At 40.9% G+C, this 19003-nt stretch overlaps 1 protein-coding gene across 1 annotated transcript in view; it reads right to left on the reverse strand.

The window, feature by feature from the left end:
* Window positions 1-12680, reverse strand: part of PLXDC2 (plexin domain containing 2) — a 426562-nt gene extending 413882 nt beyond the window's left edge. Inside the window, exon 1 of the mRNA XM_080661690.1 lies at window positions 11707-12680. Coding sequence (XP_080517816.1) covers window positions 11707-11818 — 112 coding nt within the window. The 5' untranslated portion in view covers window positions 11819-12680. The remainder of the gene's footprint in view (window positions 1-11706) is intronic.
* Window positions 12681-19003: the final 6323 nt, after the last annotated feature.

A 19003-nucleotide genomic window follows, 5' to 3' on the forward strand; every position in this document is an offset into this window, starting at 1 on the left:
GGCAGGCTCAAATCTCCAATTCTAGAAAAACCCTCTCTTGCCCATATGGTCCCCTTTGGTTACTTCCTCTCCCATTTCTTTCTCAGGCATGCTTTTTAAAAGTCTGTAGTTTCATTCATGTCACTACTCTCTCCTCTCCCATTCATCACCTATCTTAGAGAAATCTGGTACTAACTGGCCACCATTTTTCCATCTAAAACATTCTTACTAAATTCCCAGATGACCCCCTCCTCATCAATTCTCATGATCTGCTTTTCCTCCTACAGACCTTCCTCCCTCCAGGTTGGTTTAGTAATCAGGTGCACAGGTACTGTTGTAGGTCTAGGAAAAATTAAGACTTAAAGCTTCTATGGTCATGTGAACAGGCATATGGTTTGCAGACTGCACCTCCAACAGGCTTTGACTTGCATGACTAGGTTGTGGAATGCAAAGCATTGCTTTTTTCCAGAATCCTCCCCCTTACTCAGCCATAGCCTAGGGCAAGACTTGGATCTGAAGAACATTATTCCAATAAAACATGCATTAAAAGAACACGCAAAGATTTTATTTATTAGTAAATCCATGTTACGTAAAATGAGACAAAGCTCCCAGAAACAGTTTTCTTTTCTCTGCCTGAGCTGAGGACAGGAAACAAAATTCTGCTGAGTCATCTACTTTGAAGCAAGAATATAATACTTTGACTTCATTCATACTTGCTTTTGAGGGTAAATAAGAGATTACACAATTCACTTGGGTGACAAGTTAACTTCCTAGGATGGGGCTCTGATTATAAAGTGTTTTAGTGAACTTATCTGAAAAGGTAAGCAGTATATGTGTAAATGCAAGCCAGCTAGCTGTCCTAAGATTTCATCAGTAAATGAAAGAAAAGAAATGTTAAAATAAGAAATAAATTAGTCTTTAAAAATCCAGAGGTTCCTGAGCATTTCACATTTAGCAGGGAAGATTCTATTACTTTTAACTCTATTGATGAATGTCACCTGATGTCTGAAATTTGAATTATGTTGGTGGTCACTAACATGACACTCCAACCATTGAACTTATGCAGAAAATTCATTTAACAGTTATTTACTGAATGTCTTCTATATACCAAGCATTATGATTAAGTGCAAAAAAAAAAGAGGAAAGTAAGTCAAACATGAATCCTACCTTCACAGAGTTTACAATTTAGTGGGGAACATAATCCTCAATCAAATAATTGTTCAAATAGCAATATAATTAAAACTTTGATGTATTTACAGTGGCAAAGTATAAAAGACTCTTACAGTGGCAAGTAATAAATCTCAAGTCAACTCTGGAATTTTCTGGCTTATGCTATTAGGAAGTCTAAAACCACCTATAGATGGTTTTAGATTTATATCTTTCTAATACAGCAACTCCTAGAAAAACTTAAAAAATAAAATAAACACCCTTTCTCTTCTAGAATATATATGCAACATTTGGGGAAAGATTAATTGGCCTGAGGTCCAAGACAAATTGGAATTTTGCCCTATGAAATACGTAAAAATAAGGTACAAAAACATCTGAGCAAATATAGCAGCATCATACAAGTCGAACACTAACAAGATTGTTTCTTCATTCAACAAATTTTCTAAAGGGTTTCCCTATACTTGGAGCTAGTGATACAATGATGATCAGTCACATATGGCCTCTAACCTTGGGCACATTAGGACTAATTGCAAGTACACACATGACTAATTACAGTATTGATGATAAGTGACAGGACAAGGAGTGTAGCGTGCACTTTGGTGAGGCACTCATCTCAGACTTGGAGTTGGCAGAGAAACACTAAGAAATGACATGATGTGCCAAAAATCAAGTTGAAGCTTTGACCCAAAGGGCAAATAGCCAAAAAAAAAAAAAAAAAAAAAAAAAAAAAAAAGAGGAAAGGGTGCTCCGAGAAGAGCGAATGGTTTGTGCAGTTTCAGAAGAAAGAGAATGTGTGGGAAACTTGGGAGAGTAAGAGGGATGATGTGAGGAATTTAAACCTAGAGAGGTAAACCAGGGGCAGTTGGAATAAGCAGCCCTATTTGCATTTGCAAAAGATCTTTCAGTCAGTGGAATGAAGAATGGGTTCCAGCAGGACAATTTTGGAGGCAAGGTGGGAAGCTACTGAGTAAACTAGGTTAGAAAGGATGACAGCCTGCCAGAGCTGGGATAGGGGAACTGGGGCATGGAGAAAAGCTGTCTAAAGTCAAACATCAGTGCTTGGTTTTAGAAAAGGCATCTTCTTATTGGCTGGGCCTGTCTTACAAACCTCTCTTCTAAAAACAGCTTCACAAAACGGAGATTGCACAAATTTGGCTTTCCACATAAAGCTGTTTTGCAATGTCCAGACCAGACTATCATCTGCAGAATGACTTTGAATCGTGCTTGTTTTTAAAAATATCTGAAATTAACAACAGATGTTTAAAAGATAATGAAGGCTAAATAATAAAGAAATAAAACAGACTGCCCGGCTTGTCCATCTACTCGCGATTAAAAAAATACCCAGATCAGCATGCATGAGTTCAGAGCAATAGCCAGGGATAAACTGTGCTGAGATGGGTGTGAAGTTAGGACTTTCAAATCAAGCAAATTATAAACCACTAATATATAAATGCCTGGAGTCTAAACAAATCCGTGAGTCTATTACCTTTAAATGGTAGCAATCTGTAGTGTATGCTCTTTCAGGTAAATCTCTCATGGAAGAATCCTAAATCCAGGGGATTTTGCCATTCTCACCGGGCTATTTCTCCTAAAGCAGCAAACTTAAAGTCTTGCTCCGAACTGCAATGCTAGTCAAGGGAAACTGTAAAAATGTCATCGTTTCCATGTAGTATTTGCCTGGGATTCACCCCTCATTTGTGGTAATTCCTAAGAAGTTGAGTTGTTCCTTTTAATTAACCAATGATTTCTCCCTGTATTTCATAAGAAACAATTAGATGTATGGTTAGCTTCATGATATGAACAGGGAAACATCACTAACCCCCAATCTTGGAACATGTATCAACTGAAAAAGGTCACTGCCAAACAGCCACTATTAACAATTTGTTAAGAGGCACTGTGGCACTTGTTCGGATGTAGAAAAAAATTACATCGTTTAAATTAGGAAATTGAAATCTTTACCAAATGACTCTGAGATTTAATGTGACTTCAATAGAAAGTCCAACAGATTTTTTTTTTAGCAAAAACTGAAAAGTTTATTCTAAAATAGATACAGAAAAGCAAAGAGCCTCCTAGAATAGCTAGGACACTTCTGAAAATCAAGAATAAGGAGGAAGTGCTTGCCACCGGATATAAAGACTCATTAGGAAGCAAAGTAAGTAAAACTGTGATATCCATAAAATGATAATTATCAGGGTTTTAAATACCCTCTCTTTGTCTTTGAAGTACTTAATCTTGGAAGATCTAGCAGGACTTATCCCAGGATTTATCTTTTATAGAACATCCCAAGCCCAATAACTTATGAATTCCACCTCTAAATAGAAGCCGAGTCACTCCTGCATAGGAAGAAACATATGCAAGGATAGGCATAGCACCAGTGTGCAAACCAGTATAATTTCTCACTGATGGAAGGCTGGATAAATCAATTGTGGAAAAAGCAGGGCCAACACTAGCACATGTAATACATGTGTACAATACAGCAAGTGAGGTGAACATTACACAACTCAGCCTCCATCAGAACTGTTTTGTAACATAATCATCAGTATTTTACTAGTCTTAGTATATTAACAAATGTCACCACAATATTCTGACACAGGAAATAGTTTTATACATACTTCATGTCAAATAAAAAGTTTTCATAAAATTCATTTAATTTGATTGAAATAAACATTTTAAGAATATGTAAAATTTTAAAATCCAAATTATGAATCAAAACACATAGACATGTACATTATGCAAGACATGTACTATCCTCTGATGTTAAACATATGATATAAAACATCAAGTGATATTTCTGTAATATAGCAAGAATGCTTTCAATCAAACTAAAATGTAAAATGGCAATTTTTACCCTTACAAGTCAGCTTTACTTTTACAGGGTATCCAGAGTTTTCAGATAGATGTTTTAATATTCTTTGAACTTTTGTTGTGTGACAAAAAACTCAAATGGCCCTTTCTATTCCCACTCCAAACAAGAACCAAAGAACAAAAATTCAAATACACAACAATAATGTCTTTTAGTTCAGTTTTTGCTTCTTCAAATATTATCACACTGTAAATAATTGCAATTAAAAAATCCTAAAAATAGATCCAAAATATCATGTAAATTAGCAACTAGAAACTAGATTAATAACAAGTTGATTGTCTACTTAAATGGCTAAATTACCAAAAAAATACTCAAAGGTGTATATTCCTATGACCTATACAAATACTAAATAGAATTAAAATAGATAATATCAAATGATATAATTCTTGAAATAATTATGCATATGTAGTATACTTTAGCTAATTTTAAACATAAGTATGGACTAGCAAAATAATTAAGAGGTTATTTTTTAATCAAAAATTCAGGACAGGATTGATTTAAATACAAGATCCCATAGTCACTGAGAATGTGATTCAGTATACTAAATACCATCTCACACTCACTTTTTATGAGTAATTTAGAATGCAGATTACATTAATGCAATTTATGTATAGACCTTTCTCAATGCATTGAAGTAAATAGCAGAAAAAGGAGAGGGACATTAAAATAAGTCCAATGCAACATTGGACTTGCTTCCAGCTCTACCTGCAGAAAGGTAAGTGATTCTTTTGACCAAACAAATGAAAAAATATACACCAGTTCAATAATTAGTTTCATTGGGTCAGTGGTAGCTACAGTCTAGGTTCGTACCTTATAATTAAGCAAACATATATAACTAGTGGTTTTCCCTCAGCCCAGCCTGTACCCTCTCCAATTGGGGACCCCTGTGGGATCGGGCCTAAACCGACAGTCATAGACATCTCTCTTGCAGTCTGGGACTGCTGGCTCCTAATGGCTCACCTGCCTGCCTGCCTGATTGCCCCTAACTGCCTCTGCCTGCCTGCCTGCCTGCCTGATTGCCCCTAACCCCTCTGCCTACCTGCCTGATCATCCCTAACCTCTCTGCCTGCATGCCTGATCACCCCTAACTGCCTCTGCCTGCCTGCCTGCCTGATCGCCCCCAAGTGCCCTCCCCTGCCAGCCTGATTGCCCCCAACTGCCCTCCCCTGCCAGCCCAATCGCCCCCAACTGCCCTCCCCTGCCAGCCTTATTGCCCCTAACCGCCTCTGCCTTGGCCCCGCCACCATGGCTTTGTCCAGAAGGACGACCGAAAGGTCTCCAGAAGGTCTCACGGTCTAATTAGCATATTACTCTTTTATTAGTATAGATAGATTCAGCATGAGCTATACCTGAAATGGACCTTCAAGACTATTTCACATCTTGAAAATCATTATTATTTGTGAATCTCATCATCTATAATTATAAACCCTGCCTACCTTACTCCCTTTTTAGGGCTTAAGGAAATAAATATATTATTGGGTGTCAGATTATGGTTTCAGTGAGAAGAAGATAGGAGCAACTACGCAAAAACCATCATTGCATTTTGAATATTCCACCTCCCAACTGGACTGAAGAATACATTATCCTAATCTAAATATACCAGGGGACACAAACATCATGTGTTAAAAAAAAATCATCTTTATTTAGACTTCTATCACTGAACACTCCGAGGAATATGTAGAAAATTCACTTTTAAATATTTGTTTCTTATGAAGTTTATCTACTGGGCAAATTCTTCATATACTCTCTCTATTCTCCAAGCCTCAGTGAGCTAAGTAATTAATCTAAAGGTTGAGATTTTAAGCAATATGGATTCTAGGACAAATTTCCAATTAACGAGTGAAAAACAATAGGTGGAGAAGCGGGAGGAACTTATTGAGTCCAGAAAAGTCAAGTGGAAGTCATTCTGCATCCTGGCCTTTATGATCCTGTCTTGACAAAATCACGGGCCACTCTCTACTACAATGCCTGAAGCAGAAACAATGAAGCCAGCTGATTTTAATTTTCAGGGGAAAAGGAGCTGCTAGTGCTTAGATCCCTTTGGATGGCCTCTGGAGAAAGGGATTAAAAGTCTGGATTTCAAGGAAGGTCACACCATGTTCAGATCTGCAATCTTTAATAGGCTAAACTAATTCCAAACAGGTGCCTGACAAGACTTCTAATTCTATTGAAATGCCCAAATCTGGACCATCAGTCCATATCTCACCACCTTTTTAACTACAGAGGGCAAAATAAAAACAATCCAAAGAATATGAAATGGGTTCAAAGTCTTGCTACAACACAGCATAGAATATAATATATTCTATTCTTTCCTCAGATATCATTCTGTTAATTGGGCCAGGAAATATATGACTCAGTAAATATTGAGAGAAACTGTCTTCACAAAAGCATCACTATTTAGTCTGTCTTTTTGCCGAACTTCCTCAGATGAACAGCATCATTGTCTGGGGATGGTGAGGAAAAACATCCTGTGTGAACCTTAGTGAAGAAAAAAAGACTTCTCAGAGAGCAGTACGAGGTAATTAAAGCTTTAAGAACATGTGCTCAGAAAGAAAGGCAAGGACTGGAATTAGTTAGATTAAAGGAAAGCTGAAGAGCAACTTAGTAATATATAACTTTATGTATTATAGCCATTACCTTTTATTTACTTATTTATCATCCCTAAATATCCTAAAGGCATCATACTTCTTTCCCGTCTCTTGTATAAATACAAGACAAGATTTTCAGTGAGAAAAGCTGGACAAAGATAAATGAGAGAAAGAAAGATAAGATGAAAACCCGGGGAAGCTCGTACACAAAATGTAGCCCAGAAGGTTCAAATACTTGTTGGAGGTGGGCCACTAATTGTGCTCTGAGCTTTCAAGAAACCAGGATGTAAAAGGTAACACATCTGGGCACTATCCATAATGTCCAGAAGACACAAACAAACACAAACAAACCCGTTCAGAAGAACTGTATATTACCTGTTATTTCTGTTAGTAAAACACAAGATTCTGTCTCTCTCTCCCTGCCCCTCCCTCTCCCTCTCTCTCTGCCACTCAGGAAGCAGACTCTGCGCTAAGCATTGCAAAACTCCACCCACCATGCCCCCACAGCAACTACCATAACAAGTTTCATGAAACTACGTTTTTAAAGCCTCCTTCTATATATGTTAATGGCATGAGGCCTAAGCCCAGTTCAGTTCCAAAGTAATTTCACAGGATGCTGCAATTATTTAACAGTGTTCATCTCCACTGATATTAGACTATCACTGCTATATATGTATACATTTTCATATGCAAACGCACACATGTACACACCATACTTTAAGGTGTTAGATTAAGAACATGAGAGAAAGTTGAGTCAGAAACCAGAAGTATAGTAGGATGGTAAAATACACTTTTTCAAAGTTCTATATATTAATAGAAAATTTAGTGTAAATATATATCATCTACTAGATGTATTGTAACAGTTGGGCAGACCTCTGCATCCTATTCTCTCATTTTAAACTATTATTCTGTAAAGCCCATCTATATATTCATTTCCATCTTACTGATGAAAAAGTGATAGAGGTAAGAAAATGCCTTCCAAGGTGACCTTCAAGTCAACAGTCCATCTAGCTTGAACTATAATTCCACTCAGTTCAACAACTGTTTTTGCATGTCTAGGTGGTAGATGCCTCAGGGGATTCAGAAGTGAATTATGTAGACTGTGATTTTCAGAGCATGTGATGTGGTCGATGAGAATGCATGAAAGAGATGCAGAAAAGGAAGGAAAAAATACTCCTATAATATCAAGCAGAGCTAAACAAGAGCCTTAAAGGAGGCATAGAGTTCTCTATGGGATCTAAAACATCACATCGTTTTGTGAAGCCTGTAAGGGAAAAGTAGAAGATGGATGGATGGAGATGGATTAGGGAGGAAGAGCAGAAGGAATGGCAAAGAGATAGCAACACATGATATATGCTCAGAGAACATCAAGAAGCCACCTTTGGTTAGTGTTAAAAAAACATACAGAGGAGAGAGGTGGAAAAGTAGTTTGAGATGACACGGTCTTGAAAGCCACAGTGAAGAGACTGTATTTAAAGGAAACGGCTAAGACTTTCAGTCTCAGGATCACAGTTGTTGATCAATTCATTCATCTTTATAAATATACTAACTCAAAGTCTCTATGCAGACATCCATGAACTAAAACCTTATCTCTGACATAAATGTTCTAGATCACACTGACGTCACAGTCCAAACTTGCACAACCAACCTCAGGCTTCAACTTGCATGTATTCTCTAAAGGAGAAAGCCTCTCACATTGCATATTTTAAAAATTTTTGTATGCAATCACAAGCAATGGCTGTCATTTGTCTGATTACCTGATCCATGTCTTTTGCAGTTGGAGATACTCTTATAACAAACTCCACAAGTCAGTCATGTTTCACACTAAGTTTTGTAATTCCAATGAAAACAGACAAATAAAATACCCAACTGGAGAAACAAGGAACATAAATGTAAATAATCTCCTAAAAATAAACTACTTGTTCCTAGAACATAACAATATTAGAAAGTTTAAAACGTTAAAATCCCCTTGGGTCCTAAACTAGTTTTGTTCTCTCTGCGTAGTGATAATAAGCTTTCTTGTTGCATTAAGTTACACTTGAGAGTAATAATCAAATAAAAATCTAACTACATATTTTAGGCCTTTTTTTCTCACTTAAATTTTAGAAATTTTCAAGATATTAATACATCTTTCTCCTTGGACATTGTTACTAAATTGTTTTTGAAAAATCAATGTATTATAATATAAAGATGATTTGAGATTTATTATTCCAATACTTATTCTAAGTATTGGTGTTGAGATATACTACTTAGTATGAGCAAAGACTGTGCAGATATGCATAAAGTATATTCAATCCTTAAATTAAATTAATTATATAATAATGACCTTTTAATGAGAGGTATTTTAAAGCTATATTCTTGGGAATTCTACAGTAATTTTTTAACAATCTCCAGCAATAAAACAAAAGAGGGTATTTGTTTTTTCCACTGCACTTATTACACCATAAGAATGTATTCAAAGTATAGGTCTTTTTACATGTAGGAGGTTGAATGAATTTATATTTAGTTAATTTCAATGAAAAAAAATATATAACAAGCTCTCATTATAGAAAACTGTCACTCGTTTATAAAAGCTGAAATACCAAAAAATATTACACATAGGAAAAACAAAATATTGAGGATCATTAATCAGAGATTTGGGGACTGGAAATAGAAGAAAATAGCAGTTTTTCTGCCCTCTGGTGGCAATAAAATCAACTGCAGCATTACTCAAGTAATGCATAATAAAATAGCCCTGTTATGAAATCAGATTTTTACACCCCAATGCCAAAATGTCTGTAATAAAAATCCTGATTGCTACATTCCAAATTTCAAGACTGTTGGACTCTTTGTTATTTACTGTGTTGAACGTTTAGCTAGACTATTTTAATAGGAATTGGAAACTATTTTTTTCTTCCATTTCATTGCTGTATTTTATATATTCGGTAGGCTATTTTATTCCAGGATTATTTCATAAAACTATATGTAAATTGATATCCAGAAAAGAAGCTACTTCCGTCTATAATAAGTCTCCAAATAAATTTGTCAACAAATTTAAAACTATTCCTTTTTTACTCAATCCTATAAATAAATGGGTTTTCAGAGTAGTTTTCCACCAGAAAATATTGGGCTGGTTTACCGCACCTGCACATTTATGTTGAACAATTTAAGTACTTTATATCTCCCAAAGCAAAAGCTTTTAACTACCTGATCAATTTTAGAGTGAAATGAATTTCATCTTCAATTTAAGAACTTAGAATAGTAAATTCATTGTATATATTATTTTCTCAGTATTATACTTTTAATGAAAATTTTTCAGAAAAAATAAACACTTGCTTTCTTTTATTTTTTACTGTAAATGCATTATTTACTTCCAGTGCCATTTAAGTTTTCAAATAAACAACTTGGGATGCATTTTGGCACACACACCACTCTGACTTCCTTTGAGATGAATTAAATTGCTTATATGCTTAAGGCATTTATTTATTTCATGAAAAAGTCCATGAAAATTACTGTGGACACCTTTTAAAATAAATGTATTGCTTCCTGGAGGGGTAAGTCTTTTTTGTTGTTTGTTTGTTTAATCAGTGTTATCAGAGAAATAAACAGAAGGTATGATCTACTGATCTAAATAACACCTAGTGAAGAACGACCTATGTCCGAGTATGGAGAAACACTGCATGTGATAAAGACAAATCAACTTCCAGGAAATTTGCGTTTTATTCAGTTTTAAAAGTGTGATCATCATGTTGTCCCCGCCCTCTCTATACACGCACAGACACCCCTCCAATCCTGAATCTGTACTTTCTCGAAGAATTTGCACCTGAGGCAGACACAGTGTTTTGGCTGTCTGTCTCCTAGGTTTCAGCTTATAAAATCTCATTCAAGTACCTCCTTCAAGATTCACTCACCTGGAATCCCCAGGTGCCCTCCCCGCCTTCTTCCATCTGCCACTTTCATGTCTGACATTTTCGGGCACTTTTGTACTTTCTGAGGAACCACTTACCCTTCTCCTCCCCAGCCCCCTCCCTCCGCTCCCAGAATTAAAACAAATCAAAATCCTATTACGGTAAACTGAAATGTCTCCTTTTCTTTTTCCCCTTCCAGGTGTTTTGTTTTTTTCTTTCTTTCTTAATTCACCTACTCTTGAAGTCCCCCCGAGTTCACAAATTTCTGCCAAGGTTTGTCTCTGCCTGTTTCTACACTTTCCTTCTGAGGGGCAGAAAGCGGGGACAGGCACGGGCGGGCAGTGGGCAGGGTCCCGGGAGGCGGGCGGACCTCAGGCTCAGAGCCTCGCCTGGAAGAGCCAGCGGAGGCCGACCGAGGGCTGCACCGAGGGCTCCACACCCGCCCAGGGGCGCGGCTCCCCGCTGGACGCGCACCTGGTTGGAGCTGCGGCTGGAGCAGGAGGCGCTGCACTGGGAAGTTGCGGGGGCCGGGGCTGTGCGCTGGGGCACTCGGAGGAACCCAGCACGTTCAGGCCCGTCTGCAAAGCCAGCCGGAGGAGGACAATGGGACCAGGGGTTGGTCACCAGAGGCGTGCCCGCCCTACATTTGCCACCTCCTACGCTCCTCGGCGCCCCGCCACACATACCCTGCTAGCACCCGCTGGGCCCCAGACGGCGAAAGGGAGCTAAACTGGGGATTGCCTGGAGGAGAAAGGTGCAGCCACTGGTAATTTTTTCCAGCTGACAGGAGCCTTGCAATCCCGGCTGCCATCAAGTCCTCCACCCACTGCCCCCATCACGCGTTCCTTCAGTTTCTCCGGGCAGCAGGGAAGGAGGAGGAGCCGGAGATGAGACAGCCCAGGGATGCCAGCTCCTGGGCGAGGTATCCACAGAAGGAGGTTTGCTCTCACACCAGAGTCCTCTCGGAGCGACTTGGGGGAGTCAGTGCCACCCCCTGGCGCTCAGGTGAAGCAAGCCCGAACCCTCATGAAAGCCACGGTCACCTCCATCCTTCGCTAGCCAACCCTATTCTCCCCATTTGGGAAGCCCAAGTTTACCCCAAAAGCAACTGCAATAACTTTCCTAAGAGCACAGATGAGGTGGGGGTGGGTTGGGAATGGAGGTGTCCGAGAGGTCTTCAGCTGCACACAAAATCAACAAGCTTTCGAAAAGCATATCTTACCATTGATTTGGTTTCCAGGCTCCCCTTCAGCGAACTGAAACCGGTCCATTAAAAAGTGGCAAAGTAACACAACTCCTGCAGCAGCCAGGTCGGCCCTCGGGAACCTCGCCATGCCGCCGCCGCCGCCGCGACCTCCCTCCTCCTCTTCCTACGCGCCAGTCCTTCCCCGGCGCCCTGGGCTCACAGTGGGATTGGGGAGGTCGGAGCTTAACGCAGTGGAAGGTTCTCCGAGGTACAGGGCGGCCTTTGTAAATTTCGCTGGGATTTCACACCCGGGAGCCAGGAAGAGGAAGGGCGTACCAGGGGGAGCGCAGTCCTCTCCCGACCTCGGGTTTCTCTTCGCAACTTGCAGCCCTCACCCCGACACGAAACCACAACCGCGGGGAGGAAAGACCACCAGCAGCCGGGCCTCGCAAACTCAGCTTCCGCACCGGGAGCGCCACCCGGGTGCCTTCCGAGCCCCCGTGATGCGCTCCACTGGGTTCAAAACATCCAATTCCACAGCCAACGCGGGTGCCTCCTCCAAATCCAAGAGAGCAATCGGATCCGAAGGAACTTTTCCCAATCTTGGGCTGGCCACCGCGGGAGGTTTGGGTTTGCGGAAAGGGGTCACTGTGGACTGGCGAAACCCCTCCGACAAGTTTTTCTTCTTTTCTATGCCCGACGCCGGGCGCGCGTCCTTTCTCGCCGCCGGAGGGATGGGCAGCCCCAAAGAGCTGAGCCCTGGGAAGGCTCAGGCTGCAGCACTCTTAGATCCAAAGTCAGGGAGAAAAAAACAAAACAAAACTGTTTTTTTAAAAAGGGAAGAAGAACAAAGAAATGGGTAGAAAAAAATCTGGCTGAAACCTATTGAGAGAGGGTTCCTCCTGGCTAAGGAGGAGGTGGCCCCAAGCCCAACCGAACCCCGGAGTTTGGTGGCGGAGGAGACTCCGCCGTGGCCGCGCTCCCCAGCGCTCCTGCTCCAATCTTTGGGGAGGAAAGGCAGCTCGCAATTTGCCAGATCGGCCGCTGCACCCTCCTCCCACTTCCCTCCCCCTCGCTCCTCCAGCCTTTCCCACCTTCCTCCCCGAAACCGGCAGCTAGCACCGACCTGTCCAATGGCTGCACTTTCCTCGGAGCTGGTAGAAGAGTCGCCGAGAGATTAAACCCGGGGAGCAATGCAAAGGAGAGTCAGAGGGTAACTCCAGCACGGCTCGGCCCCCGCAGCCGGCGGCCCTGAGCGCTGGGAGAGGCAGGAGGCAGTGAGAAAGCCGAGCCAGGAGGGGAGGGGCGGGCGGCACTTCCATGCCGCCTGGGCGCCATCCCTGCACCTGGCTTGCCCTCCGGCCAGTGGCCCCCGCACCGCCAGGCTCTCGGGTCGCCTTCGCGCCAGACTGGGTTGGGGGGGAAATCGGGGCGGGGGGGCAGACTGCGGGGGACCGTGGCCGTGAAGAGGTTCTTTCTGGACGCAAAAGGGTTAATTAGAGTTCTCCTGTCCCGGGAGGGCTTGTATGGCAGTGGATGGTGTGTGAGGAAAGCAAACCAGAGCTGGTAAGCTTAGTGACCCCGCGAAGCCCCTTCGAACCCCAGACCCCCAAAGGCGGGTGGAGGGAGGAGGCGCGGGGCAGCGTGGTCCAGCCGCCACAGCTGCTTTGTAAAGTGTCAGCCAGAGCGAAAGCGAGAGTTTAAAGAAACAGGAGACCCATTGAATATCCTGCGGGGGCTGTAACCGGCTTTGCTAGCTAGTTTATTTGTGTGTGTGTGTGTGTGTGTGTGTGTGTGTGTGTGTGTGTGTGTGTGTGTGTGTGTGTTTTCCAGCTCGCGGATGTGCTTTAGCATTAACCCTTCGCACCGCTTTCATTAGTTTACATCTTATTTTGCAGTTAACATCATGTTAACGGGATAAATGCAAAGAAAGAAAGCAAAACACACTGGTTAAAAGTACAGATTCTATAGCCAGACTGGGCTGGAATGCCACCTACCCCACTAAACAGTTATATGACAGCAATTTCTTTAATCTCTTGGTACTTCAGTTCGCCAGTCATCAGATGGAGAGAATTGTAATGACTCCCTTACAGGTGTTGTACTGGGTTAAATGAGTTAATACTGCAGACTTAAAGAATTGAGATCAGTGCCTGGCTCAAAATACATCATTATATGAGAGAGAGAGAGAGAGAGAGAGAGAGAGAGAGAGAGAGAGAGAGAGAGAGAGAGAGAGAGAGAGAGAGAGAGAGAGACACTCTGGTGGGGTGGCTCAGTTGGTTGGAACATCGTCCCATACACCAAAAGGTTTGGGTTCAATTCTGCTGAGGACACATACCTAGGTTGCCAGTTGGATGCCAGTCAGGGGCTGGACCTGAGACAAGCAGTCCATATTTCTCTCTCACATCGATGTTTCTGTCTCTCTCCCCCTTATTCTTTTTAGAAAAAAAAAATCAATAAAAACATATCCTCGGCTAATTTTTTTTAAGAGAGAAAGAAATATCTGTTCATGTTTACCAATGTCACCCCCCAAAAAATTAATTTTTAAAAAAGAGCAAGAAAGAGAGGAGAGGAGAGAGTCCTAGATCAAATGGAGGTTTTGGTGCAATGTTCTAAGTGCAAAAGGTCTGGTTAGTCTCTTCTTGTCCACTCTGTTCCATGCTCTGAGGAGTTTATGGATGCAATCCATAAGTACATTGATTTTGTCACAATACTGGATCCCAATAAACAAACAACTCTGCTGATTTGATGCCAAATGAATGTCTCTCTCATGGTCACTTAGCTGGCGAGAGGGAAATCATGTTTTCTCCAAGTCAATGCTCAATTTTCTTTTTCTTTCAGAATATATATATATATATATATATATATATATATATATTCAGAATTATATGTAAATATATAGCGATCAAGATCCTTGCTCTCCCAGCAGTTTCATTTCTTCCTTCTCAATATATGTAGGTAACCAAGAATATTTAACTTGTATGAAACATCACATATAAATTAGAGTACCTGGGACACTATTTAACATTAACTTAGACAACTGAGTATTCTTATCAAAATTTGATTTTCATTTAATTGATGTTGATTTTTTTCTGTCTGCATCCTTAGTGAGGTTACTATGTCATGAATCTATGTGGAAACCTTCCTAAAACGGTACCTAGTGCAACTCCAATTCTCATTATATACAGAATTATGGGAGCCTCGCAGAAGTCATTTACTTTCACAATGGAAAAATGGGTGTCTCTTGTTCCTCTGAGAAGAAGCAAGTCCCCACCTCTCCCTGGTATCATAGTCTTCTTTTTCCCTTTATTATTATGTGTGTAAATTAGCAGTGTTCATTTTTTTTACTTGTTCTTATCAATGCTTTGCCCTCCTGATTGAAGCTACTAGTATATACCTTCAGTGGAAATTTGATGCCCAGAATTGAAAGGGAATCCAGTAGTAATTCAGAGTGAGTCTGGAGAGGATTTTATCCATCTCCATCTCACTGGTGCTGCTCCATTATTTCATTTTACTCATATTTGAATCTTATTCTGAAGAGCTGACCTCATAGAAAGTAAGTATAGAGAGAAGAGGAAGGTAATCAGAAGTAATCATGCGTGATGATTTAGTGCCCAGAACTAAGAAAAAAGATGTCATTATAGTAAACGTGGGCTTTGATGTTTTGCCTTAAATGTCAACCAATAATTTTTTGTCAAAATACATTTTTTCTTTACATTATAGCAAACAACCAATAATTAAAATATATTTAAGATAACATGTTCAAAGTGAAATTGAGTTGATTACTGAAATAACCCTGCCTAATTAAAAGAGGGTAAATCATTGTGGCCTAAATGATTTAAGTTTGCCATATACATTTTACCACAGAATTGTCTATTTCAATTTCATGGAGAGGAATTAGGATTTCTTTGTGAAAAAAGTTCAATCTTCCATCTTACTATAGTCATAAGAACTAAATTGCTGTTTTGTTTTTCTTTGTTTTCTTCCCCCTTCCCCGCCCCCCTGATTCCCTCCCAACACACACTGGTTTAATATTAGCTACCCTCTCAATGAACAAACAAATCAGGAGTCACAAAAGAGTACTGTTGTCCCTGGGGAGTTCTCTGTTTCCCCACCTGTTGCAGGTGGAAGCGGGCTTCTTGTCATATCACAAGGAAAAAAAATGATTTTAGGAGACTCACATGGGAGAATGAGATATTGCAGAAATCTATATTTCTGTGGAATTAAACCCCTGAGTTTCCAAGGTCCCATTTCCCTTTGCCCCACCAAGGAAAAAGTCCCATTTCGTGTTCAGCAGGCCTAAGATCAAAGCCAGTGTCCAGAGTTTCCACGCCATGTTGGGGGACAGTGCAATCCAGCATCAGGCTAGCTTAGTTTGTGTTCCCAGTTGCAGTCCATCAGTCCATTGCATGTGGGATCCTCAGGGCCACGTGGCTATGGTGGGAACACAGGCCAATGCAGGAGAGCCACAGAAGAGCCAAGAGCGCCAGGAGAGAGAATTCCTTTGTCTGGGGGATTATGTATTCCCAAATTTTCATGGCTTGCAGTGGCCCTCACCCCCTCAGGCCAATGATTTCTGTTCTGAGGTTTGGCTGGCAGCACACACCTTCTCTACACCACCCCAACTTCACTGTGCAGGTGCCCATCCCCTCTTTGTCCAGGCCTTTCCCCGGTGATCTGCAGGGAATAGACTGTGGTCCCTGGGGAATGTAAAGTTGCAGCTTCCTGGAGAAGCTGCCCAAATGACCATCCTTATAATGTCTGGCCTTCTCTTTGCTTCTTTCCTATTACTAATAACTAGCTAATTACAATGGTATCAGTACCACTTTAGTTCTTTGTGTATGACAAAGATGTGGAATTCACAGAACATTCCCTCATTTAAGATCTTAAGATAATATTTCAGAATCACTCTCAACAACGTAGAACTTTAGGCAGACATTAGCACCTGAACTAATGTCTGTACAGATATGAAACCTGTTTGCAACCCTTATCTACACCAACTTTTGGAGAGGTTTTTAACCATTCTAAATGCAGTTTTATCTTTATGAAGGCATTTATAATTACCCATTTCATCCCACCTCCAACATTCACATTGAGTATTTCCAAAGACCTGACCTAAATTGAAACTTGGCTAACAGATACTCATTATGCTCAATATTTTTACTTGTTATTAGTCTATTCAGATGTTCTACTTCTTTTGGAGCCAGATTTGATATTTTGTATCTTTCTCAGAATTTGTCTGTTTGTTACCTAATTTGTTGGCAAACTGTTGTTCATAATATTCCCTTAAGGTTGGTAGTAATGTTATCAGTGTAAGTGGAGTTCTTGGGGGGCCTTGAGTGCAGGAAGCCTCTGCTCCCCAATACTGTCAGTGCACCAAGGAACGTGGAAGTCCGATGGACCTTGGACATTAGCAAGGTTGATGCTAAGCACTGAGTGTTGAGATATCAGTGGCTAAAGGCAATTCCCTAACATGATAATTCTTTTACTATTTACCAAACTTTACCTTTGATATGCCTGTATGCATTGCTAAAGGGCCAATGTGTAATCAAATAAATAAATAGCAGACCAGGCCAGAAGTCAGTGTGTCTCTTCAAGAAAGAGGCTCCCCCGGCCCCCAATGCCTTCTAAATTCATATTTCTTGTTTAGCATTTTTGTGCGTCAGCCCCTCCTTTTGATCCTGAACCCCGCCTCAAAGGTAGCAGCACTTGAGGAAATGAATTTCCTGAGGCCCCGATGGGAGGATGGGGTTTAGTGGAAAGCTTACTGATGATGTAAAATTAAAGGGGTCCTCCTCCAAGGTCCCATCTCTGTTCATCTCGCCATGGAAGATATACAATCTTGTCTTTGGCAGGTCCAGAATAAAGGCCCAGAATTTCTGTTCCATATGAAAGTCCAGTCCAGTCCAGCATCCTGTGTGTAAAGTCTGGATGGCCAATAGGCCACATGGGTGTGGGGAGGGAATGAGTGAACGCACGGACAAGTGCACATCATGGAGCAACTGAGAACAAGAGAACAAGAGAGAGGCAAATCTGTCTGGGATCACCAGGACCTTATTTAAACTAACCAATTAACTTTCCGAGATTTCCCACGCTTCTGATGGTGTCCACCCCTAGCCAATCCATTGTTCCCAGGCTAGACTGACAGGCAAGCACCTTACCTGCACCATTTTGACTTTATTGTGCCACTCTCCCCACAACAATCCAGTACCACCAGGTGTGAGAAAGGAGGTGTGTTAATCCCCTGGGAGGAATATGCTGTGTGAAGCCATGGCTTCCTGATAAAGTTTCCTAGGTGACCACGCTTACAATGTCTGAGTTCCCTTTGCTTTCTTTCCTTTATTAGTAATATTAACTAGTTAATTAGGGTGATAGCAGTAATGTCCACTTTTTCATTCTTGATATTACTAACTTAAGTCTTTTCTCTTTTATTCTTGAGCAATTGAGCTAAAAGTGTGTCAATTTTGATTATTCAAAGAACCACCTTTTGCTGACTTTTTCTATCCTTTTTTAAATTCTCTATTTCATGCATTTCCCTCAAATCTTTATTATTTACTTAATTCTGCTTGCTTTAGATTTAACTTGTTTTAATTTTTTAGGGTGAAAAGTTAGGATATTGGTTTTAGATATTTTTTCCAACTTTATTGATATATAATTGACCTATAACATTATGCAAGTTTAAGCTGTACAATGTGATAATTTGATACAAGTATATATTGAGAAATGTTTACCACAATAAGGTTAATTAATGCACCCTTCATCTTACATATTTATAATTTTGTTGTTATTGTTATAGTGGGAATATTTAAGATCTAAGCTATTAGTGACTTTCAATATATTATATAGTATTGTTAGCTATAGTCCAAAAGCATACACAGAAAACCCAGAATGTATTATTCTTAAACTGGAAGTTTGTGCCCATTGACCAATATCTCTTCATATCCCCCACCCCTCAGTCTCTGGCAATGTCCAATATACTTTCAGTTTCTATGAATTACATTTATTTTAGACTAGAGGCCCGGTGCACAAAATTCGTGTATGGGGGCTGTGTGTCCCTCAGCCCAGCCTGCACCCTCTCCAATCTGGGATCCCTCTCACAATCCAGGACTGCTGGCTCCCAACTGCTCGCCTTCCTGCCTGGCTGATTGCCCCTAACTGCTTCTGCCTGCCAACCTCATCACCCCCTAACCACTCCCCTGCCAGCCTAATCGATGCCTAATTGCTCCCCTGCTGGCCCAATTGCCCCTAACTGCCCTCCCCTGCCGACCTGGTCGCCCCCAACTGCCCTCCCCTGCAGACCTGGTCCCCCCCAACTGCCCTCCCCTGTAGACCTGGT

This window comes from Plecotus auritus (genome assembly GCF_963455305.1).
Source record: "Plecotus auritus genome assembly, chromosome: 1".
Classification (NCBI taxonomy): domain Eukaryota; kingdom Metazoa; phylum Chordata; class Mammalia; order Chiroptera; family Vespertilionidae; genus Plecotus; species Plecotus auritus.